This window comes from Pseudochaenichthys georgianus, chromosome 24 (assembly GCF_902827115.2).
Source record: "Pseudochaenichthys georgianus chromosome 24, fPseGeo1.2, whole genome shotgun sequence".
In the NCBI taxonomy this organism is placed as follows: domain Eukaryota; kingdom Metazoa; phylum Chordata; class Actinopteri; order Perciformes; family Channichthyidae; genus Pseudochaenichthys; species Pseudochaenichthys georgianus.
In genome coordinates, this window is record NC_047526.1 from 32,793,470 (window position 1) to 32,820,580 (window position 27,111).

A 27,111-nucleotide genomic window follows, 5' to 3' on the forward strand; every position below is an offset into this window, starting at 1 on the left:
GAGGAAGTGGCAGATTTCTTCCGGCTGTGTATTTTCAAATTCTAGTGCACTCGAGCTGGTTTCTCAAAACGTACCTACCCCACCTTTAAATGATCAGAGCAACAAGCTGAGCTAGCTCGGTTATCCTGCTGTTATCTGATCAAGCAAGTATGCAGAGCCGGCATGTCACTCACTCAAGTACCCCCGACATGAGAGCCGCGCCAGTTTTCCTTTTGTAGCAAGCAGCAAAAATAATTGTAACATGACGTGTTTGAGTTCATTTGCCTACTTAATATCGCACGTCCTAAAAAACGATATATCGTGCAGCCCTAGTTACAATGTTGTTTGTGCCATTTGGGGAAATAGAGACAGGACAGGAATGGAAAGAAATAGGGAGCGAGGTGGAGAGAAAAAAACAAGTGTTTTCAACGATGGATGAATACAAGTGAGAATTGGAGAGGAAAAGAGGGAGGAAAGAGTGTCCCAGAGTGATGGAGGAGTCAATGAAAGGAGGAAGAGTAGGAGGAGGAGGACTGTTGCATTCTGGGCCACGCGTCTCACAAGGCCTGCTGGGTCATTCATCTAAGTTAAGAAGCTGTCCAGGCCACTCTCTGCAGACTGCAACACATAAGCGTATACACACACACACACACACACACACACACACACACACGTGTGTTCAAATCCATGTAGGGACCCTTCACGTCCATTGTATCACTCTAAACACAACTTACTACATATTCTATAGACAACGTTAACCCTGATATCAGCTTTCATTCAGGTATTTTATCTTTATAGTGACCTGTACATAATCATAAGCCCTTACATTCAACAATAAGCAGTACGATTATAGAAGTAAAGCAGAAGAAGTACGTTATTTTCCACTTAGACATCCTCAAAGTGATATTCAAATAAACTTACAGCAGCTTTACAGTACTTAGTTTGGACTTTATTAATTTTGTATATCATTTTTATGGTGTTTATTTGCTATAAAGCACCTGTAAGAAAGCGTTATATACCTGCCATGTTTTTAATAGTTTACTGAAGATGCTCAGGTTGAGGAGGATCCGCTCTAAACTCTAACCCTGAAAACAACCTTGTAAGAATTATTCCCGCGTGTTTTCCAGTCATTCCCCTCAGGTGTGATAACATGTTACTCACTGGCCACACGGCTTACATCGAGTCCAGTTCTAGAGAGCAGCCGTTTCTATAGGAGTTGATTGACAGTCAAACACATCTATGGCTACAAAAACTAACATGTTCTCCTTTAATATCTCAATTGTTTCCTCTTAAAACTGAGAAACATCCACCTGGGTTTCCATTTATTTGTGGGTCCAACCTACAGTCAAAGATTCAAACATATACAGTAAACCATCATGGATATAAAAGATAATCAGTCAATATTCAAATGAGGCTGAAAACCGTTTATTTGACCAAGTTTCCTTAGAAAATGTCTTTATAAGTAAGGAGTAGTCTTTACTAGGGGTGTAACGGTATTCGTCCCGTACCGTCACGGTTCAGACATCACGGTTCAGACGTCACGGTTCGGCACATGCGCTCACACGACGAATACGCCTTTTTTTTACGAGTGGGAAAAAAGTCTATCCTTCAGGGCAGCATCCACTACACTATTTATAATCCAGGGGGCGGTATTGCGCCTAAAAGCTGTTTGCCAGCCGCCCTTAAACAACAAATGAAGAAGAAGAAGAAACACAACAACGGCGTTGTTCGACAGCGGTGTGGCTTGCACTACTGTTCAAAATAAATAAAAAACAAACCTGGAATTATACATTTGGGACTTTTTCTTGTTGTACCGAACCGTGACCCACAAACCGAGTTACTAACGAACCGTTACACCCCTAGTCTTTACTAATTATTTGTGAATGTACAAATCTTTTCAAATCTCTAAATCAAAGTCAAGCTACTTATTCTTGACCTTGCAATTGCATCTTGCGCAAGTCAGTGTAACTTGTTTTCAAAATGTAAGTCCTCTATAAAGACTCTTATATTCTGTAAAGCTGCAACTCTGACGACTTTTAAATCCAGGCTGAAGACTTTTCTTTTTGTCGCTGCTTTTAATTGAACTATTCATATCTTAAACTGCACTGTAACTTTTATCCATGTACTTTTTCCTTTTAATGTTTATTTTATTAGCTTTTCTTTTTTAATGCTTAATGTCTTTCATTTTGTGTAAAGCACTTTGAATTGCCTTGTGTTGAAAAGTGCTATATAAATAAACTTGCCTTGCCTAAAGCAGCCTCTCCGTAGGGATTTATTTATGTTTGTTTCACACCAGATATTGTTGTCTTCTCACAACCATGGCTCTTTCTTCTAGTGTCCTCAGTAGACTCTATTGTTCACTGTTTGTTGGATCATTAATATGTTGAGGTTCATCGACGTCATCTTCCTTCTCTGTTGTCACAGTAGACGTGTCGGTGGTTCACGCCTCATTGACAGTCCTTTCGGTGTTGACAGTGTTGCGGACAGATCTATACTCTGTGGAAATACCCCCGTCATGTTTGTGTTAAAGCTGTACGATCGACTGATCTGATGTACTCGCTTTCCCATCCGCTTACTCATGCTTCATTTAGGGACAGTAGATATCCAACAAAGCCCTTTAAACAGCCTCCAGAGGACTTTCTTTGGACTCCTGCTGGTTTTAATGTACTTTGAGAACAATTGAAGATTGAATTATCTTATCACTTCTGTTTTGCATTGAGGGGGGTTTGTCTAGAAACAGATGTTTGACTCCGAGCTACTGACTTTCAAAGTTTCCTTTGAATGCCTACTGCTGTTTCTTGTTTTCATATTTGTCCTGGAAGTATTTGCATCTTTAACCTCACTTTTTTTAATCGTTTTATCTGTCTTTAAGATGCCATATTATGCTTTTTTTTTTAAAGTTATCCCTTTCTTGCAGTGTGTTATGTAGGTTTTAGTGCATGTAAATGGTCTGCAAAGGCTAAAATCCCTGTTTCCTCCAGAAGGAGTTTCTCTCCCACACACTCCTCCATTGGACTCCTTTGTTTACTTCCCTAACATAGTGACATCACTGGTAACACTCGACAAGCGCTTGTCAACACATTGTACGTGATAGGCTAAGGGGCAGGACTTCTCTAAGCGGTTGACCAATCACAACAGGGCCGGCCAGCTAACCAATCAGAGCAGACTGGGCTCTGGTTTCAGACAGAGGGTACAGGCAGCATGAGAAAAATGAAGAGCTTTTTGAACATTAAAGCATCAAGACATGTCCCAGAAGAGACTCTACATACTGATATACACCTGAACAACAGCAGGAGAGGACTCTTTAAAGTAGAGACACTACATACTGATATACACCTGAACATCAGCAGGAGAGAACTCTTTAAAGTAGAGAAACTACATACTGATATACACCTGAACATCAGCAGGAGAGGACTCTTTAAAGTAGAGACGCTACATACTGATGTACACCTGAACATCAGCAGGAGAGGACTCTTTAAAGTAGAGTCACTACATACTGATGTACACCTGAACATCAGCAGGAGAGGACTCTTTAAAGTAGAGTCACTACATACTGATATACACCTGAACATCAGCAGGAGAGGACTCTTTAAAGTAGAGACACTACATACTGATATACACCTGAACATCAGCAGGAGAGGACTCTTTAAAGTAGAGACACTACATAGTGATATACACCTGAACATCAGCAGGAGAGGACTCTTTAAAGTAGAGACACTACATACTGATATGCACCTGAACATCAGCAGGAGAGGACTCTTTAAAGTAGAGACACTACATACTGATATACACCTGAACATCAGCAGGAGAGGACTCTTTAAAGTAGAGACACTACATACTGATATACACCTGAACATCAGCAGGAGAGGACTCTTTAAAGTAGAGACACTACACACTGATATACACCTGAACATCAGCTGGAGAGGACTCTTTAAAGTAGAGACACTACATACTGATATACACCTGAACATCAGCAGGAGAGGACTCTTTAAAGTAGAGACACTACATACTGATATACACCTGAACATCAGCAGGAGAGGACTCTTTAAAGTAGAGATACTACACACTGATATACACCTGAACATCAGCAGGAGAGGACTCTTTAAAGTAGAGAAACTACATACTGATATACACCTGAACATCAGCAGGAGAGGACTCTTTAAAGTAGAGACACTACATACTGATATACACTTGAACATCAGCAGGAGAGGACTCTTTAAAGTAGAGACACTACATACTGATATACACCTGAACATCAGCAGGAGAGGACTCTTTAAAGTAGAGACACGACATACTGATATACACCTGAACATCAGCAGGAGAGGACTCTTTAAAGTAGAGACACTACATACTGATATACACCTGAATATGAGCAGGAGAGGACTCTTTAAAGTAGAGACACTACATACTGATATACACCTGAACATCAGCAGGAGAGGACTCTTTAAAGTAGAGACACTACATACTGATATAAGACATGAAAATGAGCATTATTTGTTGTCTCTACACACTTACGCAGCGTCCACACGGCGGCGTGCGTTGTAGCTTGCCGGCGGGCGTGTCTGAAACTCGACCAACAACCAATCACATGAATCTCCCGCCCCGGACACACAAGCACGCGGTTTGATTGGCTAGAGCTTGTACTGGCATATGATTTGATTGGCTGACGCTTCCGTCGAAGCTTCAAAAGTTGAACTTTTCTCAACTTTTGAAGCGAACAATGCAGTTCGGCAAAGCGTGACGTCACCCCATTCAAAGTGAATGGGCGGGCCGTTAGAGGCTGAAATGTAACTTTATACGAACTAATTACATTCGCCAGAAAACATGGGTTTACAAGGCAAACTCTGTGGTAGTACACGTTGTTTAAATGTTACCTAGATTCATTCTGTGGTGTCCTTTGTCTTTCTGTCTCTCTCTATCTCTGTAAAACACACTTCCCATTGTTCTGGATTAAGTGACTTTGTGGAGGGCGAACATAATGGCCAGAATATCCACCGGAGAAAAAGTAGAGCGAATATTCTTCCTCTCTTTCTACCTGCTTTCTCTTTCCATTTCTCATCTCAGGAGTGTGTGTGTGTGTGTGTGTGTGTGTGTGTGTGTGTGTGTGTGTGTGTGTGTGTGTGTGTGTGTGTGTGTGTGTGTGTGTGTGTGTGTGTGTGTGTGTGTGTGTGTGTGTGTGTGTGTGTGTGTGTGTGTGTGTGTGTGTGTGTGTGTGTGTGTGTGTGTGTGTGTGTGTGTGTGTGTGTGTGTGTGTGTGTGTGTGTGTGTGTGTGTGTGTGTGTGTGTGTGTGTGTGTGTGTGTGTGTGTGTGTGTGTGTGTGTGTGTGTGTGTGTGTGTGTGTGTGTGTGTGTGTGTGTGTGTGTGTGTGTGTGTGTGTGTGTGTGTGTGTGTGTGTGTGTGTGTGTCCGTCCTGCTGAGTCTCTCTTTGTCTTTTCTAATGATTCTGTCGCGGCTTCTGTCCACTGTCACACATTAGGCTTCACAAAACGCAGCTATGATTATCATTTAGGGAGACGTTCACATTTCTGGCTGATATTGGTTTGAAGCTTCTTCCGCTGTCCTGATCGCAACACTTTCTCACCCTGTGAACACGTTGGCGGTCCCATAACTGAGACTTACTGATGCAGATTTATGACGTTACTTAATGTAACACACACAAATTAAAACAACAAGGTAGTTAATTTTGCTGATGGATTTGCACAGGTATGAAATGTGGTTATTCACATCGGTTCAGCCGCCATCGTCGTCGTGTGTGTTCCTCTCTTCCTGTATAATTCAGAGGCTTATTAAAAGCTCGTTGGCAGTTTGCTTGATGGCGTTGGACATTGGGCGTATTTAATTTATTCTCCTGTGCGTCTCTGGGAGTGTTTTTATGTTCCCCTCAGTGTGCTCTTGGCATTATTAAAGGCATTAATCACCGGGGTCTGATGCCTTGTTACGACACACTGCTGCTCCCACATCTTCTCACACACACACTCACACACACACACACACACACATAGTGGGGCCGGGGCAGTGTCACCACAAATCTTGGCTTGAAAATACTTTATATTGTAAATCCTTTTCGAAGTACGGTGTAAATAAATAATTGGAAACATGAAGATATTAAATATGGACCAAATGTGTCTTATATCCTTATTTTCACGATTAAAGTCTAAACAACGGTTCAAAAACCTCCAAGGTGACATTTTACTAGTGAAGGCCAATCCTTTTTTTATTTCTCTAATAATGACGACATCTTTGTTTATGTACCCTTGAGCAAGCCACGTGCTGCTGATGGTGCATTCCCACCCTGGCCATGAAGTGAAATGTCTTCAGTGGCAGTGACACCCCTTGTTATGAATGTCATCTGATCTAAACACCCCCCTAACCAGCATGACATGTATGATGAGATGGCAGTGGCATTGTATTATATACTCATATTTGTTTAATGCAAACCATTCTTTCTAAATATGTTTTGTTTGGGTTCCTCACTTTGTCTGTCTGCCTTTTTTTTCTGCTGCTCTTGTTTTTTTCAGAGCTTCTTTTCTACTGGGTGTGACACTGGGTTTGTGAAAGAGGAGTGTAAATATGTGAAACCAGAATAATAATCTGAAAGAGGCTAAAACAAAAAGTGGGTGTGTGTCTGGGTGTGTCTGGCCTGTTATATCGGTCTGATTCTACGTGTGTGTGTGTGTGTGTGTGTGTGTGTGTGTGTGTGTGTGTCTGGCCTGTTATATCGGTCTGATTCTACGTGTGTGTGTGTGTGTGTGTGTGTGTGTGTGTGTGTGTGTGTGTGTGTGTGTGTGGTGTCTGGCCTGTTATATCGGTCTGATTCTACGTGTGTGTGTGTGTGTGTGGTGTGTGTGTGTGTGTGTGTGTGTGTGTGTGTGTGTGTGTGTGTGTGTGTGTGTGTGTGTGTGTGTGTGTGTGTGTGTGTGTGTGTGTGTGTGTGTGTGTGTGTGTGTGTGTGTGTGTGTGTGTGTGTGTGTGTGTGTGTGTGTGTGTGTGTGTGTCTGGCCTGTTATATCGGTCTGATTCTACGTGTGTGTGTGTGTGTGTGTGTGTGTGTGAACCTTGGTAATATCAACACGATACGTGTTAGAAACGGTACGAGGCCGGCTGGTATATAAAACTTCGATTATCCGAGTCGTGTTTATATTTGAATGTGAAAACCAAACTTGAATTATGGGATGTAATTACACTGAACCATTATTCCTGCGTTATGAAATCTCATAATTCAAGAATGATGTCCATCCTTTTTAAAAGTTACCGTGTTCCCTTATTCATGAATCTTGATGACAAGTTGCTTCTTCGAAAAGGTGTTTACCTGCAAAGATTACAAACATTTAAAAGTCGATTAATCGCAAACTACAAAGTAATTTTTCATGCTAAAATGGCAGAAAATCCACTTTTCAGCCTCTCAAATATGGAGATTATCCATGTATTGCTTTTAAAATCCTATTAAAGTATATTTATTTGAGAGTTTGAGAAACTAGGATGGGCATTTTTCACAGTTTCCTGGCATTTTATACAATAATTAACAATTCTACAAATGACTAGGCAGATAAATCATAACAACTATTTGTATTCTCAGATCTAAATGCTTTTCTATCCTCATAAATGGCTGTTGTGTAGGTTCGGCTGTTTCTGTGTGATGACATTGTGGACAGTACATTACATTGTATTAGCTGACTTACAGTAAGTGCAATAAACAATGAAGATACAAACCCAGAACAGCCTGAAATATAGCCATAAAATAAGCCATACAATTGTAATAATAATAATACACTTTATTTGCATAGCAGCTTTCATGCCAAGCAGCCCAAAGTGCTTTAATCCGTGAACGAGAGCACTTCCTCTCGAGGGTCAGGGATACAGCTGACATCACGTCACCCTCACTCTTGTCAGTGCACAGCAGCAGCCTTGGCCAAACAGTCCACCTCGCCTTGGTCCAAATCCCACTTTATCCTAACTGCCTGACTCAACCCGTGCCAGGAGCCAAATGTGGAAGTGCTTCACGTTTAAAGCCAACAAAATCCGACACCTAAGAGACGCCGTCACCCCTCGGCTGAAAGGGCCACAAAGCTGTCCGCTCCGATATGCTACCACAGAGCTCGGTCCAGTGAATCAAATCCACTCGCACTTAGAGTGTAAAGCTATTCAAGGGAAGAAGTGGTTCTGCATTGAAGCAATAACATCTTCAAATGAAGCCGATAATAAGATTAACAATAGTTTGGTCAAAAGTGATGATTACTAGTCAACAACCAGGCATTACTTGTGTTACAAAAAGTGCCACAACTATCAAAAAAGTAGCACTATTTAAAAATAATACATGCTTCATAAGACTCAGGTCATAAGTCACGACACACGACTACCTGAAATGAGCTTTTATATAATAATAATAATAATAATATATAGTTTAATACATAACATACGTTCAGGTACATTTACTCTTTTGCGCTGTAGTGTTACGATTGAATATTCATAAAGTTATTCAAAGCAACATCAAGCCTCTGTTCGTTCCAAAGAAATGACTTCACTTCCTCGTGTTCACCAGCTCAGTCTGTAAAGTCGTATTCTATAAGATAACAAAGGACTGAGAAAAACATGCTATTTCACTTCCTTTTCCTCATTTACTGTAGCAGCAAATATATAGGCATTGAGTTAAAGAACAGTCCTTATTTTAAACCATTCTTTACTGGAAGGAGCCTTCTTTTACATCTGTAATTTCAACTTTACATGTTGCCAGAAACTAGTTTAGTTTAGTCAATTTATTGAACATGTCAGAAACAAAAAAATATAACAATAATATATATATATTCTCTTTTTTTTCACTCAGATTAATAATTATAACAAAGTACCAAAAAATAATAATAATAATAATTTTCAGATAGTCTCTGTTCATGTTCAACAGGGGCAAGAAGAAGCTTAAAAAAGTGTTCTGGTCCTCCCCCCCTCTAACATATATTTTTCTTATAAAACATTAGGTGATCGTCATCAGCGACATGTTTGTCTTGTTAATCTTTTTTTCTTTTTTCTTTTTTTAATAACTAACTAACTAAACACCATGCTATTTTAAAACAACGTCTGTCATTTTCCTTTAAATTAAACATGTCAAACATCCACAGTAGGGAAGCCGTGGAATACAAAATGGCTGAAGGACTGAAGGAAGGGGACAGGAAAGCGGAAATAAAGGGGTTTCAAGATTGTGAAGGAGGCGAGAAGGAGTATTATATTTGCAATGTAAATCCGGCGTGTGAGAAAACATGATTTCAGTGACTCTCCTTGAGTAGATGTCCTTGTTGTCGCCCTGGTTGAAAGCTCTGGGCTCAGATCTGGAGTACGTCCCCTGCTGCCGTCGTTTGGCTGGTCGTACTGCGCCCATTAGTTATTTTTAAAACTTTGTTCCGCTTTAGTAAACTTATTTTAAAGACAGTGTATGTTTTTATTGCATTGTGTTGAGATGAAGAAGTTCTATATCTGTGACTAACGGAAAAGAAGGATTATAATTATGTCTGCTTTGCAATACATAAAATGACAAAACTGATGCTTTTATCCCAAATAACTTACAATAAGTGCATTCGACCGTGTGGCTGCAACCAATAAAGTACTAGACACATGTTATGATTTACGTCAACAGTCATCTTTCAAGTCTTCTGATTTCAGTGAATTCTGAAGTTGGATTGAGGAATTTGGGCTTCTTGGTTCTTTTTGAGAGAAAAGTGAATATGTTTTTGTAGTGTTGGACTGTTAGCTGACCAAAACAAGCAGAACACATTATGTTGGGCTGTCGGGACTTGTATTAAGACGATTTAGTGAGAAAATAATCGTCAGGTAATTGTCCATAATGAAAAGAAGGGTGAGTTTTACCTATATATATATTACAATTCCACGTCCTCCCTCGGTTAAGCTTTAAGTCGTATCTTGAGTAATGCGTCTAAAAGGCTCATTGTGTGCCGGAGAAAGTCATTCTCTTTTTCCCTCGTGGGATGCAGTGCTGATCAAGAACATGTGAAGTGAGTCAGAAGCCTTTTTTAATGAAATGCTCTTTCTTTCTGTCTCAGGTTTACCGTAGGAAGGCGGTGGAGCTGGGAGAAAAGCTGCTGCCAGCCTTCAAAACGCCCACCGGCATCCCCTGGGCTCTGCTTAACCTCAAGAGGTAAAACACACACACACACACACACACACACACACACACACACACACACACTGGCTTTTTCTCTCTGGTGGTCTATGAGGCAGCGGGTCTGTTCTCATGCTCTGGGACTTTAAAGAGCTCTGTGGTCTGAGGCTCCTCTGTCTCAGATGTTTTAGTTTTACATGACGGAGCGTGCTTGTCGGACAGAAGTCGTTGAGTTCTTCATCGCATGCCAGCGACTCGACTCGTGCTCAAAACACAAACCCAAAGTTTTCTGAGCAGCGAGACGAGGTTATGGGTCTTTATTAAGCCGCTGTGACACACAGTCAGTGCTGGCACTGGCTCTGACTGCTGCACACACACACACACACACACACACACACACACACACACACACACACACACACACACACACACACATACACACACACACACACACACACACACTCGCAAGTTAGTGACACCGATATATACCAGGACTGTCCTTTTGATACAGATAGGATGCAGCCTGAAGGATGAAAGCCGATATTGCTTGTAGAATTTCATTCGTATTTCTATGCCCAAAGAATAGTATCGTTAGGGACTTTGTATTCACTGTTAAAGAAGGTAGTTGTTGTTGCTTGACTTTTGACAATGCAGCATACAATATACTGAAGACATGTAGAACTGGAAGTGACACAATGGTGCAAGTTAAAAACAGGAATAAGTCAACTATATATTGTACATATAATACAAACACTATAACTTATGCATTACAGTTTAATCAACACTGTGCAGTGGGAAACAGCTTATTGTGATTATATTAGGTGGACTCTAAACAGATCTCATAAAATGTTATGTCTTAACATTCCTTGTTTGGAAGCATGCACCCATTGCATGACTACAGTGTCACCTTAACTGAACCATACCTGAACTTTTTGACACACACACACACACACACACAGGAAGGTATCAGCATCATAGCGGACCTCCATACATCTGCCGTTCTCGCCATTTATTCCTGTCAATCAGAGGGGAAGACTGTTTGTCTCCCTCCATTGTCTTTCTATCAGTGTTTCCCAGAGAGAGAGACACACACACACACACACACACACACACTGCTGTTTGTCAGCCGTTAATTAAGGGAAGGTTGTCATGACGATAAACCTGCTGTGACAAATTAATTTTCTTACTCTCTGTACGGGTGAATGGACTCTGCACCCCCCCCCTCTGTCCTCCTCACCGGAGTGAAAAACACTCCAGGGAGAAATTATTTGCGTGTGTAAGTGTGCGCATACACATCTGTGTGTGTGTGTGTGTGTGTGCGTGTGCGTCCGTGTGTGTGTGTGTGTGTGTGTGTGTGTGTGTGCACATGCATCATCCCCTAGAGGCCTGAGCAGATTGCTGGTGATGATGACTTTACCTGCATGACTGAGCTATGATAGCTTGGAAACACACACACACACACACATTGATTACAGCGCACACACACACACACACACACACACACACCGCACCACAGTAGCTGATGCACCACTGAGCAGGGGACTTGAAGTGCTTTTCTTGCGGAAAGTTTTCTTCTTGTACCCAGAGAACAAATGCATGTTTTTCCTATAAATGACTTTGTGGGAGTGAAATTAGGACCCCCTAATTCGCAGCTGTGTGTGTGTGTGTGTGTGTGTGTGTGTGTGTGTGTGTGTGTGTGTGTGTGTGTGTGTGTGTGTGTGTGTGTGTGTGTGTGTGTGTGTGTGTGTGTGTGTGTGTGTGTGTGTGTGTGTGTGTGTGTGTGTGTGTGTGTGTGTGTGTGTGTGTGTGTGTGTGTGTGTGTGTGTGTGTGTGTGTGTGTGTGTGTGTGTGTGTGTGTGTGTGTGTGTGTGTGTGTGTGTGTGTGTGTGTGTGTGTGTGTGTGTGTGTGTCAATATGGGGAACAATCCCTTCATGAAAGAGAGCAGTGATGCAAATAGAGGAAGTCCAGTGCGACCAGCGACAGTAAAAGCTTGCATTGTTTCTTATATCCAAGCTGTTTCAGATGCAGTGTATCCAGCTCAAGTGAAAGCAAGTATTTACCAAAGAGAGGAGAGAAACGTCATATTAGTGCCTTTGATATGACTGCACATAGTCTCTTGATCCTCAGTCTGTTATCAAGTATTAACAACCTTGAAATGTCCAAATTGACCAATCAGAATCAGTTTTCAACAAAGGTGCTGTTTACACGAGAACGCAAACGGTTGTATCTGCGACTTTTCTCTCGCGTATAGCCCGTTCGTTCACACGAGGCCGTAACGGAAACGCGGAAACGGACCCCGCAAATGATAACGGGTCCCAAGGTGGATAGATCTGCAAACGGAACGATCATTTCCTGTTAACGATGAAGCCATAGCCCCGCCTCTCCCCACCTCTGCTGCTCACTGCTGTAGCATGGTAGCTGTAGCATGGTAGCTGTAGCATGGTAGCTGTAGCATGGTAGCTGTAGCATGGTAGCTGGTAGCATGCTACTGCTACTGACCATACTACAGATGTTAGTGCAACATCAACAGCTCCTCTACCACAACCATCAACAACAAGTGGACATGGAGAACTACATAATAATAATAATAATAATAGATTTATTTTGTTAGTGCTTTTACAGGTGCTCAAAGACGCTTTACAGATATAGTGAAAAGAAAGGAACAACAAATAAATATATAGTTAAAGTTAAAGTCAAATAATACAAAAACAATCACACATTAAAAGCCAGATTGAAGAGGTGAGTTTTTGTGAGTTACAGTACATGAACCACATGTTGCTAAATCCACCGCAGGGCATAAACAGAAGGACAACCATGGCAACCGTGCTCGGGGTCTTCTTCGCTGCTTTTGGTGTATTTTGTGGCGCCACTTACAGGCCCGGCATATGTACTACAGCGTCTCCAGCGCTTTCGAACGGTCTCGTGTGAACGGAAGACTTTTTTGATATCGTGTTCGTTTTGTTCGCGTGTAAATGGGGTCTAAGCCGCGTTATAATCCTAGTTACATAATAGTCAATAACAGGTGTTATCAGTGCGCCTTCAGTGACATATCCTTGCTGTCTTTAATAATTAGGCTTTATTGCGGTTTTCTTATTTGTAATTAATTTCTCCATGACGTAATTAATTTCTCCATGACATTTATGAGAGGGACTGCTCGAAGGTAGGATATTTGGGATATCCATCGTAGCCAGGGTTTACGATCAGTTTTTGGGTGAGTTGTACTGAGGAACAAGTATCACAGCACCGACGGGTGAAAAATAGTGTTTTGGTAACACGGGGTGTTCAGGTAACACTTAAAGACTTTGTTATGGAACGCAGAGCAGAGTAGGGGGCTAGTACACCCTCCTGAGGGTCCGGTTGTGGATGTCATGCGAGCATAACACGGTGAAAACAATCTAAATTAACAATCGGACGGAAATGTTCGGATTTCCAAAGGGAGGTTCTGTGAATAAATAAAAAATCAAGAACCGAAATAATTGAACTATTCATATCTTAGACTGCACTGTAACTTTTATCTTTTAATGTTTATTTTATTAGCTTTTCTTTTTAATGACTGACTTTAAATGCCATTTTCTTTATGTCTTTCATTTTTTGTTTTTCTTTTAATGTTTCTTATATTTTCTTTTACTGTTTTTAAATGCCGTTGTCTGAATGTCTTTCATTTTTGTAAAGCACCTTGAATTGCCTGGTGCTGAAAGGGGCTATATAAATAAACCTGCCTTGCCTTCTTTACTGCTTTCAGATGTTTTTATCGTAATGACTTCCCTGCTGTGCTTAGAGCCTGCAGCTTCTAACAAAGCACACGAATCGCATCACAAACCCTCTAATTATCATTAAAATAATAAGCTATGGTAAATGGGGAGATTTACACGTAAAGGAATTCAATCAGATAGCAACCAATAACCTGCATATCATGGTTGTACTCATTATGAAAACTATAAATCTGTTGAAGCTTAATTAGATCAATACCCAGATCAGAAATAAAGTATGTTAAATGGGAATTATAACGGATCTGCTCATAATGTGGGATAAACAAACGCTCTTAACATATTGTCAAGGCTCTTACTTTGAATATGTTGTATTCACCGAGTGCAGATGAGTCCAAGATGGTGGGTAGAGACCAGAGGTAGGGACTCGAGTCACATGACTTGACTCTAGTCGCATATTTTTTGACTTGAGACTTGCTTGACTTACATTGATAAAAGACTTGACTTTGACTTGGTATTCATGACTTGATACTTGACTTAAGCTTGAGACAGGTGACTTGAAAGGACTTGACTGTTTAAAATAAATTATTTGCGTTTGTTTTTGTAGTGAGATATTACGTTTAGTTTTTCGAAAAACGTGATTATAGCGCCGTGCGCGCAAACCTGGCAACCCACTAGAAGGCATGCGTCTCACTTAACATGGCAGCGGCTAGCGTTACTCCAAAAACAGTGATGTTTGGATTCAAGGTTTATTTTGTCGATGACGGTAATAAGAAGAGAACAGCGGTATGCAGGGTCTGCAGCATAAAGATCAGTGACACGACCACCACAACATCCAACTTCATTCGTCACTACAAAAACCCCACAGAGAAAGGTGTATGTGTTGTGTTAGCTAGAAAGCTAACGCTAAGTTTAAGCTACGTTAGACTTGGTTTCAAATCGATTAAGCAAAGAGAAGACAAAACGGTAAGTGAACACTAGAACCGCCAAGGGATTCATTTTGACTAACCTTGATACTGACGGGCCGTCAGGAGGGAGAGAGGGGGAGAGGGCGAGAGAGGGAGAAGGCGAGAGAGAGAGAGGGAGAGAGAGAGGGGGAGGGAGAGCGTTTATTTCCCCTGTTATTATCAGAAGTTACTGTAAACTTTTGAATAATGTAGTTCATCTACTTTTTAGTAGTTTGTTTAAATGTTTTAATTATGTTGTTTTTGTTTGTAGAAGTGCATCATTCCTTGATTTATTATAAAATGAATCTGAACTTTTTGATCTGTTATGATGATAAGCTGAAGCAATTTCAACATTAACCAAATTAAGTAAAAATTGAGTTTTAAATCGTCCTACTTAGTTCCTAAGGAAATGCTGAAGAGGAACAAATTAAATGATTTGAGAATGATATGTTGGCGCTGACGCTGTTGGCGGTTCTAGTGTTAACAGACATTTAAATTAAATATGTGAAATGGCAAATGACATATATGATTTTCTTACCTGGAATTCTGCCTTTTTGAACGGACATTTTGAGTCCTCGCTTATTGTCTGCAGTTCTAGGGTTAATATGAATCTAATATGATTGTCATCGGTCTAAATTAGTTTTCAAATGATTAACTGTATTGAAGATCATAGTGTGGGTTTAATCCATTTTCATAACCACTGTCTTTTAACTGATTTAAATACGGAAACTGGGCTCATTCATCAGACTTTTGTATGACTTGACTTGACTTGCTTGACTCTCACCACAGTGACTTGGGACTTGCTTGATACTTGTAGGTCAAGACTTGAGACTTGCTCATGACATGTAGGACTTACTCCCACCTCTGGTAGAGACTGATTAAAACACATGAAAAGTTCTCATTATGAAAGCTTAGTTGAAAAGAAACATCAGTGAAGCCCTTGTGAAACAGTAGGAGCTGTTGGACTGCCTTCATACCCTTGACCCACATTGAAGCCGAGGAAATCTGCAAAACACACACAGACACACTTGCAAATGAGGCCCAATTATCTCCTCTCCCTTCATCCCTATTCCCCCCCTTCCTCTCTTTCTCCTTTACCCTCTATTCCTTTCTTCTGCGTTATACTGTCCTGTATTCCCTCTCCGTCCGTCCTCAGTCCATCCATCTACTTTGAGTGACCCAGTATCTTCTCCTTGCTGCGGGTCCACTTCATGGCCTCCTTTATTCCCTCTCTGCAGTTTCTCATCTCTCGGCCCTGCAGCTATCTGAAAAGCCCAAAAGGAGCCACTGGAAACGAGGCCACAGCTTCAAATGTCTTCTTGCGTTCACACTAAAGCTGGTTTGCTCAACTGCTCCGAACATTTCAGAGCTTTTTACACTAATTAACACCCAAATTAAACTAAAAGTGTGTGTGAGATGCTTGTGGTGGCTGTGTTCACACGGCAGCAGATTGAGGCTGTGTCATATATTTATGATTTAATAAATGCCCACACCGGGTTATATTTGGACGTTCTGCCTCTGCCTCCTTGCTCGGTCGGGCCGCTCAATCGTCAGCTTCACAATAGGACCGTGGAGGCTTTTAAAAAAGGCCTCAAAACCCATCTCTTCAAAAGAGCCTTTGCCTAGACCTTTTTATCACCCTTTTATTTATTTTTTATTTATTTGTATTGCTTTTTTATTAATTCTACCGTGTTGTGTAATGTTTATTTATACTGTCCATGCTCACTACTTGTAGCACTTCGGGATTTGAATTCAAATATGAAGTGCTTTATAAATGGAACCCATTATTATTATTAATGGATGGGTTAGGGTTAGCAAAGATTGGAAAACTGCTATAGAAATGCAGTCCAATTACCATTTAAAGTATGTTAACACCTGGGTCCTAGAGTGTACCGTACAGATCGCTGCAGCAAGGTGAAACAAGATGTCTAGAGGATGCTGAGGAAGAATAGGGACTTGTAATTGTAAATACATGAAGATCTGAATGCACTTCTTTACCCCATCCTTTGCTTCTTTACCCAGGCAAATACTTCAATCAGTGTATACAGTGGAATATACTTGTGACAAGGGTTCACAGTGGTCTGGGTGTAACTTTAATAAGCTGGAAATAAGAGATGTATAAAGTTTACGTGATAAATCCAATGTTATTAACAGCCGAATATCACACATGACACGTTCATCTCAGCAGGGGCTTAACAGTCAACAACACCCTCCGTTTCTAGACTCGCAGCAAACGAGAAAGCCCCCCAAAAATAGTGACAATTACAGTAAATGGATTGTACTTATATAGAGCTTTATCCAGTCTTTACGACCCCTCAAAGCGCTTTACATACTACACGTACCTCACTCTAGGACCTAACATTCACACACCGTTGGCCATCGGGAGCAACTCAGGGTTCAGTATCTTGCCCAAGGATACGTCGACATGTTGACGGCACGGGCTGGGATCGAACCCACAACCTTCTGGTTGAAAGGCAGTGTTGTGCTAGTTACTGAAAACCAGTAACTAGTTCCCATTACTAGTTACTTCATTTCAAAAGTAACTCAGTTACTTTACTGATTACTTACACCACAAAGTAATGCGTTAATGTGAAAAGTAACGTTTTAGTTACTTAAAAAAGGGCTCCCATTATATGAATGCCCTTATAGCCTTCATTTCAGTACTGTTATTGCATTGGAGAATAATACAATCTGTTGATCAACTTGACATGCATTATATGCAATCTGGATAGCAGCGATATTAGCTGGCTTTACATTTTTGTATATTCTTTCTCCAGGTAGTTGGAAAAAGTTTTCCGTCCCATATGCCGTGTGCCGCCCGGACATGCTATCATGCTAACTAGCTCCCTGAAAGCGGGTGACTCCACTGTAGCGATAGCCTGCATGTGTTCCACAACATACCGTGCAATGGCTTTATCGACTTTCCCCTGGCTAGCAGTCCCTCGGTTAAAATCCAGCTGCTGTTGCTTAGGTGCAGGTGGAGGTGGAGTGGCGTCGGCTGAGTCTCTGTGGTCTTAGCTACTAGCTTCGTCCCAGCATGTTGTTTCTGCAGATGTTTTAAGAGATTTGAATGACTGGCAGTAGATAGGCTCTTTGACCCGCCAGGACACAACTTACATTTAACTAAAACGTTCTTTTTCTTTGTGCTCGACAAAAGTGAAATAGTGAGAATATATCCAGGTGGAGAAACTAGACTTGAGCTCTGCCGCCGCCATGACAGTCTTGTTAGTAAACAACACAAACACGCCCACAGCCTGTCTCCGCATGTGACACAGGAAGTATCTAAGTACATTTACTCAAGTACTGTACTTAAGTACAGTTCTCATCTCTGTTCGCCTGGCTGTTGACTATATAAAAAAACTAACGCAGTAACGGAGTAACGCACCATGTAGTAACGGTAACTGAGTTACTGAATTTAAAAAGTAATGCGTTAGAGTACTAGTTACTGCCAAAAATAACGGCGTTAGTCCCAACACTGTTGAAAGGCGACCGCTTTTTGAGTGCTTCTGAATAATGGCTTGATATGTAAAGAGACTAGTAACGAACCAGGATAACGTTTCCTGTACATTTACGGTAGCACTCTTCATTCGTCATGATGGAAATTCAAAAGAGAAATGATGGAATAATCAATCGGGGCGATCAGTGGGAAACCTCTTCTCCATGTCCAGTGGATTTATCTTAAGCAGACACTTGAAACATTTATAGGACGCTCGGGAGGTCTGACGAATCGACGGTACAATACTCTCTCCCTCTTTCTGTCTCCATCTCTCGCTGGGCATGAACCCATTGATTGTCGCTAACTGAGTTGAAAATGCTGCTGAGATCCGATTGATTCGTCCAATTGATCTGCTTCAGACTCGGACCGGAGCCGATCTGGAGGCACAGCAGCAGACAGATGGTCAGACGAACGTGTGTCCCTGAATTCAGCTTTTATAATTAGTCTTACAGAATAGCAAAGGATAGCTTCTTTGAGACAGTCGAGATGTCTCCATCCGTCAAATTATCTGTTGTGGAGGGAAACTTTGGGATTTAGCCTTTGCAGACCATGTATGTGCACAAACACCTATATAACACACTACATATATTATATATAAAGTAATGCAAACATCAAATCGAACAGTTTTACTAAAACAGCAAGAAATGTGGCTTCCTACATTATTAAGATGTTGTGTTGTGGCATTGAAAGATATGGCAGTACTTCAAAACTTCCACTATTTCTACTGACACTTTCTTTTCTCACTCTGTTACACACACACATACACACACACAAAACACACACTAGTTACCCTGGCGTTATCTACTCTAGCCAGTATGTCCCATAGCTCCTCCATTAACATTCAGACTGATAAAGCTCCTGCAAATCACTCCCACAGCACTGCATATGACTTGATTAATGGTGTGTGTGTGTGTGTGTGTGTGTGTGTGTGTGTGTGTGTGTGTGTGTGTGTGTGTGTGTGTGTGTGTGTGTGTGTGGGTGTGTGTGTGTGTGTGTGTGTGTGTGTGTGTGTGTGTGTGTGTGGTGTGGGGGTGTGTGTGTTGTGTGTGTGGTGTGTGTGTGAGTGTGTGTGTGTGTGTGTGTGTGGTGTGTGTGTGTGTGTGTGTGGTTGTGTGTGTGTGTGTGTGTGTGTGTGTGTGTGTGTGTGTGTGTGTGTGTGTCACATCCACACACTCAAACACTTGCACATCAACTTTTCCCCTTTAATTAACAGCTTAAGGTTTTAATAATGTCTTTCTTGCAAAATATGTTTGCTTTAAATCACAACTTTTAAAGAAAGTTTTTAAATGTTAGATGGTACTTTTCAATCCGTTTTCTTGTATACATATACTAGGGGTGTAACGGTTTACAAACATTTTGGTTCGGTACGTACCTCGGTTTTTAGGTCACGGTTCGGTTAGTTTTCGGTACAGCAGAAAGAATTATCACAAAACATAAAAAAAATTGGGGTTTTTTAAATTATTACTAAACTGTGAATAATGTATTCACTCAAATAAATATAATAAAATAAACATTAAGGTGCAGCATTTCGATGAACTGAAATAATCTGTATTTGAACTGTACTAGTACCTAAGCAGCCAGTTTGACATCAGGACTTGCTCGTCATTGTATTTTCATGTTGTTTAAAGAAAGATGAACTTGTCCACATTGCTTGCTGAAAGGGCAGATCTGCTGGCACTAGCAACTCCTGCTGTGGAGAACACCCTCTCGCTAGGGACAGAGGTAGCAGATACAGCCAGGTAGCGCTTTGCTACCATGGCAACATAAGGATATTTGCCGTTTGTAATAGCTTTGGCTCGGTCTGAAGTTTTTGCGAGTGGTGGAGGCTAAATGCTAGCGGGAGTTGGGTTTGCACTTCAGTCTTTTGGTACCGGTGATATTCACGTTCGGGTGATGCCTTTTCAAGAGTGTGCACGTTTGATGTATTTCCAGCCGCGTAACCAATGTTAGTTGAACAATGCCGACAAACAGCTTTGGTTCGGTCCACCTGTCTTTGTCCGTCACCCTTGTACGTAACTGCGAAACCAAAATGTTCCCAAACCGGAGACTTCAATGATGCTGGAGGATTTTCGAGCTCAACTTTATCTGCGTTCGCCATTTCGACAGTTCCTCACTGACTAAATTTGAACGCATCCCTCTGACCAGCTCTCATAGTATGCCTCTCGTCCAATGAAATGACTTGCTCGCTCTATGACGCGTTGAACCCAATGTGAGCAAATTACTCTGGACGTTTAATGTTATATTCGTTCGGTACACTTCGGTACACATGTGTACCGAACCGAAGGGCCCATACCGAATAATTTCGGTACAGGTACCGTTGCACCCCTAATACATACGTTGCAGCTTCCTTTCTTTCTTTCATTTAAGCCACTTAGACGCCTTTAAGCAGACATTTCTAACACGTTATCTTTTGATTTACTCGTTTCACTTGCAGCTATGATGACTAGCTTGGCTTTAGACGATGAGTTGATAGGCCTTTGCAATAATCAAACAATTCAAAAGAAAAGATGCAACGTTTTGTACGTCATTTAGCGGTTAAAAACGTGTTGGTGCTGTAAGAATAGTAATCTTTCCTTAGTCCCTTAATTACAGAGGTCATCATTAGGTTACTATTTGGCTTTTTCACAAAAACAATAAACATTATATTACTCACCATTACAGATTATACTGACTTAAATTAAGTGTCTCCTTCCCAGTAAAACGGCAGATAACAAAACAATGTCACCATCTTAATCACGCTGCAAAGTTGAAATTAAATCCTTTGACCCTTCTCTTTTTCTTATCTCATAGAAGGTGATGTTAAGTCAGTCTGGGCCAGATGTACTCCTCCAGCTACAGGCTCTGAGGCTAAAGCAATCAATCCTGAGCTCTTGGGGTCTCAGAGTTTGATTAATAGGCCTGGAAGGAGAATAGCTCTATTAGTACAGCCAAGAGATATTTTCACACTGGGTGACCCTGGGAAGTGGCAGTCTGTCAGCAAGCCTTTTCTTCTGGATGTGATGGGAACATTAACAATGCTTTGTAGAGACTCGAGACAACTTATTCACATTTAACACATTTAAGTTTGGATTTTCATTTTGAGCTACTTTAACGAGCAACAGCACAACAAAACCCTAATTGCCCTAAAAGTAAAATAGAAATTGAGTGTCGTCAGTATGGCAGAAGAAGTGGCCACTGCTTTTAACCCATCCTAGTACCAGGAGTCTAGTACTAGGAGCAGTGGGCAGCTATTGCACAGTGCCCGGGGAGCAATGGGAGTGAGGGGGGAAGGGAGGTGTCCGGTGCCTTGCTCAAGGGCACCACGGCAGGGCAGGAGGTGAACTGGGACCTCTCCAAGTAGCAGTCCACACTCCATATTGTTATGTCTGGTCTGGACTTGAACCAACAACCCTACAGCTCCCAGTCCAAGCCCCTACTGACTGAGACACACAGAGTATTGTTAGTAACATCTTACTGGAACTGTCTTACTGCCCTGAGGCAACCTTTAAGCAACAAAGACAAGTCTTGCATTCAGGGGTATCCAGAGATGTCTTCAAAGCAAACACACACACACCTAGATGGTCTCAGTGCAGCTCTCATCTGCACTAACCTAAGGCAGTGAAAGGCAGCCATTATTTAAAGCCTCTAATTAATTTGTGAATCTATCGCAATTCACATTTTTTTTTGCGCCTGGAGGGGGCGAAGTGTTTTCAAGAGAAGGAAAGCAGGAGGGAAACGGAGGTCATGGATTAAATGAGGAGAAGAATAGAAACTAAAAACTGGGCAAAAATATAGACTTCATCAGAGTATGGAACGTTGGAAGACTTATTTTCAATTGGCATACTCGGAGGAGTGTGAGAGGGCACTTCCTGGCATGATACGCTAATTTATGGAGATGGAAAGCCTTTTCTGTTTTTCCAGGTTACCGCTTGGCACCACAGAATTAAAAGCAATGCTGTTGGCGCTTGCAGAATCAAACGGAGGGGATAAAACTAGCCGGCCAGGATTTGTAATTTCACAGCTGGCCAGGAAATTGGCTTCAGGTGTGAAAGGTGAGATAATAGGAAGCTTGGAGACCCCCAAAAGACAAACAACATAGACACCATGAGGACTGGAATACCTGCTCCAATGTAAACCCTTATAGTTCAAAGTGGCATCAATGTAACGGCCCGTCCACACACGGGCATGAAACAAATCTTGATGCTGGGCGTGTCTGAAGCTTGGCGATTTTTGCGAGCAACGCGACCAACAACCCATCACATGAATCTCCGCCCCCGACATACAAAGCAATAGCAAAGTTGAAACGAAGTAAACTGGATATAAACTCCCCAAACAGGCGAAAACCTACCAGTTTCCCCCACTGTCTCTGCCACCTCCCTCCATGCCTGGCTCCTCCGGTTTGTATCCCGGTAAATAGTTCTGGTCGGAAAGAACCGGGTGATTTGCTACCGTGATTTCTCGTTTGGAATATGAGGAAATGAACTGCGGTCTGGCTCTCCCAGCTTGCACGCGGTTTGATTGGCTAGCGCTTGTACTGGCGGGATTTGCATAAACGGGATTTGATTGGCTGATGCCAATCAAATGTGTACTCCTTTGACCTGGCTGCTACACCTCCTCGGACGCAGAAACCGCTGTAAGTAATAATCTTGTTTAATTAGACTTCTCTATTTCAGTTATTCTACTCTGTATAATTGTTCTGTAGTTGTTGTAGCTAAAAGGGCACTTTTGAGAGAATTTAAATCTCAGATCTGTCCACGTGAAACTGTCACTGCGTCCAGTTTCTGTCTGGGCTGCATTTAAATACGCACCCCTCTGCGTTGTCGCCCATCAGCTGTTGAGAGTTAACTAACTAGAGGGGCGTGGCACCTTAGCTGTGAGAACTCAGCAATCAGGCGTCCATTTAGGCAGCTGTTTCTTGAGCGTCAGCGGCAGCGTCAGACTGCCAAAGACATTGGAGTCCTGCGGGAGTCACGAGGGTGGCAAAGAGGAGGCAAATCCTACTCTAATTTGAGCTAAGTATCACTGGTGTCTTATTCTTATTTTTCTTTTGTTTAGCTTTCCAGCCCCTCATGCTATAATCATGTGTATTTTCTCCATTCCTGTTCATGTGTCTTCTCGCAATTATCACTGGCCCCGTGTATCTCCTAATCGCTATAACCGGCCCGCTCTCGTCTATCCCACGTGCTCCACTGAGATCCAGCACCTAGTTTCAGGCGGCCTGTGGAACTGCCAGTCAGCTGTTCCTAAGGCTGACTTCATCTCTGGCTCCGCCTCCCTGCAGTCTCTGGATGTCCTTGCTCTCACTGAGACGTGGATTACTCCATCCAACACATCCACCCCAGCAGTCTCTCCACAGCATATTCCTTCTCCCATACACCCAGACCCACTGGCAGAGGAGGTGGCACTGGTCTCCTGCTCTCTCCCAAATGGAGCTTCTCCCTCTTCAAGCTACCTAACTTCACTCCTTCCACCTTTGAATTCCATGCCGTCACTGTGACCCATCCTATACAACTGACCATTGTTGTTCTCTACCGTCCACCAGGAGCCTTGGGGGACTTCTTGGATGAATTAGATCATCTCCTCTCACACATCCCTGAAACTGGCCCTCCCGCTGTACTTCTCGGAGACTTCAACCTCCAGACGGGGAAGATAGACGAACTAACATCTCTGTTAACCACCTTTGCTTTCTCACTGTCTCCGTCCCCACCGACTCATAAATGGCAGTGTCCTCGATCTCATATTCTCAAGGAACTGCACTACTTCTAACCTCTCTGTAAACCCGCTCCACACCTCCGATCACTTCTTCATTTCATTCTCTTTACGCCTTTCCAAACATAACAAACTAATCTCTTCTCATCCTGCACCTGTCCGCCGTAACCTTCATTCCCTCTCCCCCTCTACCTTTGCCTCCTCGGTGCTCTCAGCCCTCCCTTCCTCTGACTCGTTCCAACTCCTGACTCCAAACTCTGCTGCAGAAACTCCGGGAAAAGATTGTCCCTCTCTTGACCTAACTATCAACATCGGCCCCTCTGTTGTTTCCCCGACTCAGACTGCAAGGACTCTGGGTGTTATCCTAGATAACAACCTGTCGTTTACTGCAAACATCGCTGCTACAACCCGCTGCTGCAGATACACGCTTTTCAACATCAGGAAGATACGCCCACAGCTGACCCAGAAATCGACGCAGGTTCTGGTCCAGGCTCTCGTCACCTCACGCCTAGACTACTGCAACTCCCTCCTGGCTGGTCTACCTGCATGTGCCATCCGACCTCTGCAGCTCATCCAGAATGCAGCGGCTCGTCTGGTCTTCAACCTTCCAAAATTTTCCCACACCACGCCGCTCCTCCGCTCCCTCCACTGGCTTCCGGTAACTGCTAGAATCCACTTCAAGACACTGGTACTTGCGTACCATGCTGCGATTATGCTGCTTTGCAATACATAAAATGACAAAACTGATGCTTTTATCCCAAATAACTTACAATAAGTGCATTCGACCGTGTGGCTGCAACCAATAAAGTACTAGACACATGTTATGATTTACGTCAACAGTCATCTTTCAAGTCTTCTGATTTCAGTGAATTCTGAAGTTGGATTGAGGAATTTGGGCTTCTTGGTTCTTTTTGAGAGAAAAGTGAATATGTTTTTGTAGTGTTGGACTGTTAGCTGACCAAAACAAGCAGAACACATTATGTTGGGCTGTCGGGACTTGTATTAAGACGATTTAGTGAGAAAATAATCGTCAGGTAATTGTCCATAATGAAAAGAAGGGTGAGTTTTACCTATATATATATTACAATTCCACGTCCTCCCTCGGTTAAGCTTTAAGTCGTATCTTGAGTAATGCGTCTAAAAGGCTCATTGTGTGCCGGAGAAAGTCATTCTCTTTTCCCTCGTGGGATGCAGTGCTGATCAAGAACATGTGAAGTGAGTCAGAAGCCTTTTTTAATGAAATGCTCTTTCTTTCTGTCTCAGGTTTACCGTAGGAAGGCGGTGGAGCTGGGAGAAAAGCTGCTGCCAGCCTTCAAAACGCCCACCGGCATCCCCTGGGCTCTGCTTAACCTCAAGAGGTAAAACACACACACACTGGGCACACACACACACACACACACACACACACACACTGGCTTTTTCTCTCTGGTGGTCTATGAGGCAGCGGGTCTGTTCTCATGCTCTGGGACTTTAAAGAGCTCTGTGGTCTGAGGCTCCTCTGTCTCAGATGTTTTAGTTTTACATGACGGAGCGTGCTTGTCGGACAGAAGTCGTTGAGTTCTTCATCGCATGCCAGCGACTCGACTCGTGCTCAAAACACAAACCCAAAGTTTTCTGAGCAGCGAGACGAGGTTATGGGTCTTTATTAAGCCGCTGTGACACACAGTCAGTGCTGGCACTGGCTCTGACTGCTGCACACACACACACACACACACACACACACACACACACACACACACACACACACACACACACATACACACACACACACACACACTCGCAAGTTAGTGACACCGATATATACCAGGACTGTCCTTTTGATACAGATAGGATGCAGCCTGAAGGATGAAAGCCGATATTGCTTGTAGAATTTCATTCGTATTTCTATGCCCAAAGAATAGTATCGTTAGGGACTTTGTATTCACTGTTAAGAAGGTAGTTGTTGTTGCTTGACTTTTGACAATGCAGCATACAATATACTGAAGACATGTAGAACTGGAAGTGACACAATGGTGCAAGTTAAAAACAGGAATAAGTCAACTATATATTGTACATATAATACAAACACTATAACTTATGCATTACAGTTTAATCAACACTGTGCAGTGGGAAACAGCTTATTGTGATTATATTAGGTGGACTCTAAACAGATCTCATAAAATGTTATGTCTTAACATTCCTTGTTTGGAAGCATGCACCCATTGCATGACTACAGTGTCACCTTAACTGAACCATACCTGAACTTTTTGACACACACACACACACACACACAGGAAGGTATCAGCATCATAGCGGACCTCCATACATCTGCCGTTCTCGCCATTTATTCCTGTCAATCAGAGGGGAAGACTGTTTGTCTCCCTCCATTGTCTTTCTATCAGTGTTTCCCAGGAGAGAGACACACACCACACACACACACACACACACACTGCTGTTTGTCAGCCGTTAATTAAGGGAAGGTTGTCATGACGATAAACCTGCTGTGACAAATTAATTTTCTTACTCTCTGTACGGGTGAATGGACTCTGCACCCCCCCCTCTGTCCTCCTCACCGGAGTGAAAAACACTCCAGGGAGAAATTATTTGCGTGTGTAAGTGTGCGCATACACATCTGTGTGTGGTGTGTGTGTGTGCGTGTGCGTCCGTGTGTGTGTGTGTGTGTGTGTGTGTGTGTGCACATGCATCATCCCCTAGAGGCCTGAGCAGATTGCTGGTGATGATGACTTTACCTGCATGACTGAGCTATGATAGCTTGGAAACACACACACACACACACATTGATTACAGCGCACACACACACACACACACACACACACCGCACCACAGTAGCTGATGCACCACTGAGCAGGGGACTTGAAGTGCTTTTCTTGCGGAAAGTTTTCTTCTTGTACCCAGAGAACAAATGCATGTTTTTCCTATAAATGACTTTGTGGGAGTGAAATTAGGACCCCCTAATTCGCAGCTGTGTGTGTGTGGTGTGTGTGTGTGTGTGGTGTGTGTGTGTGTGTGTGTGTGTGTGTGTGTGTGTGTGTGTGGTGGTTGTGTGTGGTGTGGTGTGGTGTGTGTGTGTGTGGTGTTGTGGTGTGTGTGGTGTGTGTGTGTGTGTGTGTGTGTGGTGTGTGTGTGTGTGTGTGTGGTGTGTGTGTGTGTGTGTGTGTGTGTGGTGTGTGTGTGTGTGTGTGTGTGT

The 27,111-nt window shown here is 42.4% G+C and overlaps 1 protein-coding gene across 1 annotated transcript in view; it reads left to right on the forward strand.

The window, feature by feature from the left end:
- man1a1 (mannosidase, alpha, class 1A, member 1) overlaps nt 1-27,111 on the forward strand; it is a 210,799-nt gene that overhangs the window by 135,396 nt on the left and 48,292 nt on the right. Inside the window, exon 5 of the mRNA XM_034076387.2 lies at nt 10,027-10,121. Coding sequence (XP_033932278.1) covers nt 10,027-10,121 — 95 coding nt within the window. The remainder of the gene's footprint in view (nt 1-10,026; nt 10,122-27,111) is intronic.